The following is a 1933-nucleotide window of genomic DNA, read 5'->3' on the forward strand; positions in this document are numbered from 1 at the left end:
CCCATCCATGCATGATACAATAAAATGATGGAGCTGCAGTGGATTTATTTGAAAATAGTAGTGTTGCTAGGCATGGTGGCTCCTGCCCACAATACCAGCAGTGTTGGAGGCTGAGATAGAAGGATCCCTTGAGGCCAGAAGGTCCACCAGCCTGGGCAACCCCGTGTCTACTTTTTTTTAGAATGTGTAGCTGGGTGTGGTGTTCTGCACCCTAATCCAAGCTACTTGAGAGGCTGAAGCAGGAGAGTTGCTTGAGCCTAGAAGTTTGAGACTGCAGTTAGCTATGATAGCAACATTACACTGGAGCCTGGGTGGCAGAGCGAGACCCCATCTCTAATAAAAATCAAATCAAATAACATAAGATAAAATACAATGTTGGTCTTTTGTTTCGGAATTATGCTTTTTAAATTTGTTGTTTTTGCTTTTTAATTTAAGAAATGACAATCATAGTTGGTTTATACAAGGCTTTCAGGAACTGGCTTCTGCCCAAATCTCCATCTGCAGCCTTTTCTCTGTCTGCCCTTTTATCTGGCATTACTGAGCTTCTGGTAATGCCTCCATCACCATCCCACTGATGCAGACAAATGCATACGCTCTGGGAGGCTTCTTGCCACTCTTGCCAGGCTCTCTTGCCACTGCCTGGCATTCTCTACCTTTCCTGCCCTCTGCCTCTTTTAATCTAGTGAACCTCACTCTCTAAGTCTCATCTCAGGCTCAGGCGTGATCTCTAGAAAAGCTATCTCCAACGGCCTTTATTTCCATTCTTTAAACCCCAGCGTTTACCACTCAGCAGGAACCCAATACATCTTTAGTAAAATAAAGGCTGTTTATGGAAAGATGATTGCTACAGTCTAGCGGCAAAGAGGATAGACATGTAAGGACATGACATGCTGTTCACAGGTGGTGGAGGGACACTAGAAAAATTGACAATGTACGAAGGGAGCCCCAAGGAAGGAGACACCTGTGTATGTGGACAAAGACAGNTCATATTACATAACATATCACTTAGAAGAATGTAGACATTGTCTTCTCTTTCTAATTGGTGTTCATTTGGGCTTCTAATAACTTAGCATTTGCCTACTCTTCAGGTAATCTTTAGAAACATAAATTCTCTGTGTGGGTTCACTGTCTATGGTATGCTGAGGTAAAAATCTTTTTTCTTTTTTTTTTGAGATGGAGTCCCGCTCATTATTTAATAAAATATGGTAAATTTTGACACGTGTATGATTTGATCATATAAGTAGCATAACTCCTCAGCCAAAAATTTAGCATTTGATTTTATAGTAGAGAGCTGAATTCTGTATGTTGTATTCTAAAGGAGATTTTACTTCTTTCAAAGTAAAAGCAATTGAACCCTCCCACCACACTCTGAGGCATCAAATTGCTTTGCCAAAGTCACACTTTTAATTTATCTCACTAACTTGATATATTTATCTGGTAATTTACATAATTTAAATTGTGTCTTTTCTTTTGGTGCCATGAAATGCTAGGTAATGCCACCTTAGGAGCCTTGGGTGAATTATTTAGTATTTCTTGGTTTTACTTCCATTATGAAGTAGATAATGGGGCTAGAGTAGACAACTATACTGTCTATCTCTGAGCTATAAACTTTTGTGGTAATTTAATGTGAAATTTGGGGAACATCTCATCTTCCAGGATTCTACAGTAGCAACTCAGCAGTTTCACTCCGCTCCTTGTGTGGCAAACTGTGGTTCCTCTATTTCAGTGGGCACCTTCACTTTTTTCATATCCAGGATCCAGATGAAAAACCAAAAGTAAAAGGCAGTGGGGAAACAAATAACTTAGTGCAGAAAAGGAAAAGCTTCTTTTCTGTTCCTGAAGCCCCACAAGGCCACATTCTCTCAATCCAGCTATTTCATGTAAAATCCAGGTGACAAAGACAGAAGACACATTTTGTGTTTGCGTCTTTTTG

General features: G+C 40.1%; 1 protein-coding gene across 1 annotated transcript in view; it reads left to right on the plus strand.

The window, feature by feature from the left end:
- The window catches only part of LOC108298907 (ankyrin repeat domain-containing protein 18B-like), a gene marked incomplete at its 5' end in the record, with an annotated part of 36494 nt that overhangs the window by 13683 nt on the left and 20878 nt on the right, over nucleotides 1–1933 (plus strand). Inside the window, 1 exon segment of the mRNA XM_037735907.1 lies at nucleotides 436–548. Within this exon segment, the coding sequence (XP_037591835.1) occupies nucleotides 436–548 (113 nt within the window).

Source organism: Cebus imitator, unplaced genomic scaffold (genome assembly GCF_001604975.1).
Source record: "Cebus imitator isolate Cc_AM_T3 unplaced genomic scaffold, Cebus_imitator-1.0 Scaffold1186, whole genome shotgun sequence".
NCBI classification, from domain to species: Eukaryota; Metazoa; Chordata; class Mammalia; order Primates; family Cebidae; genus Cebus; species Cebus imitator.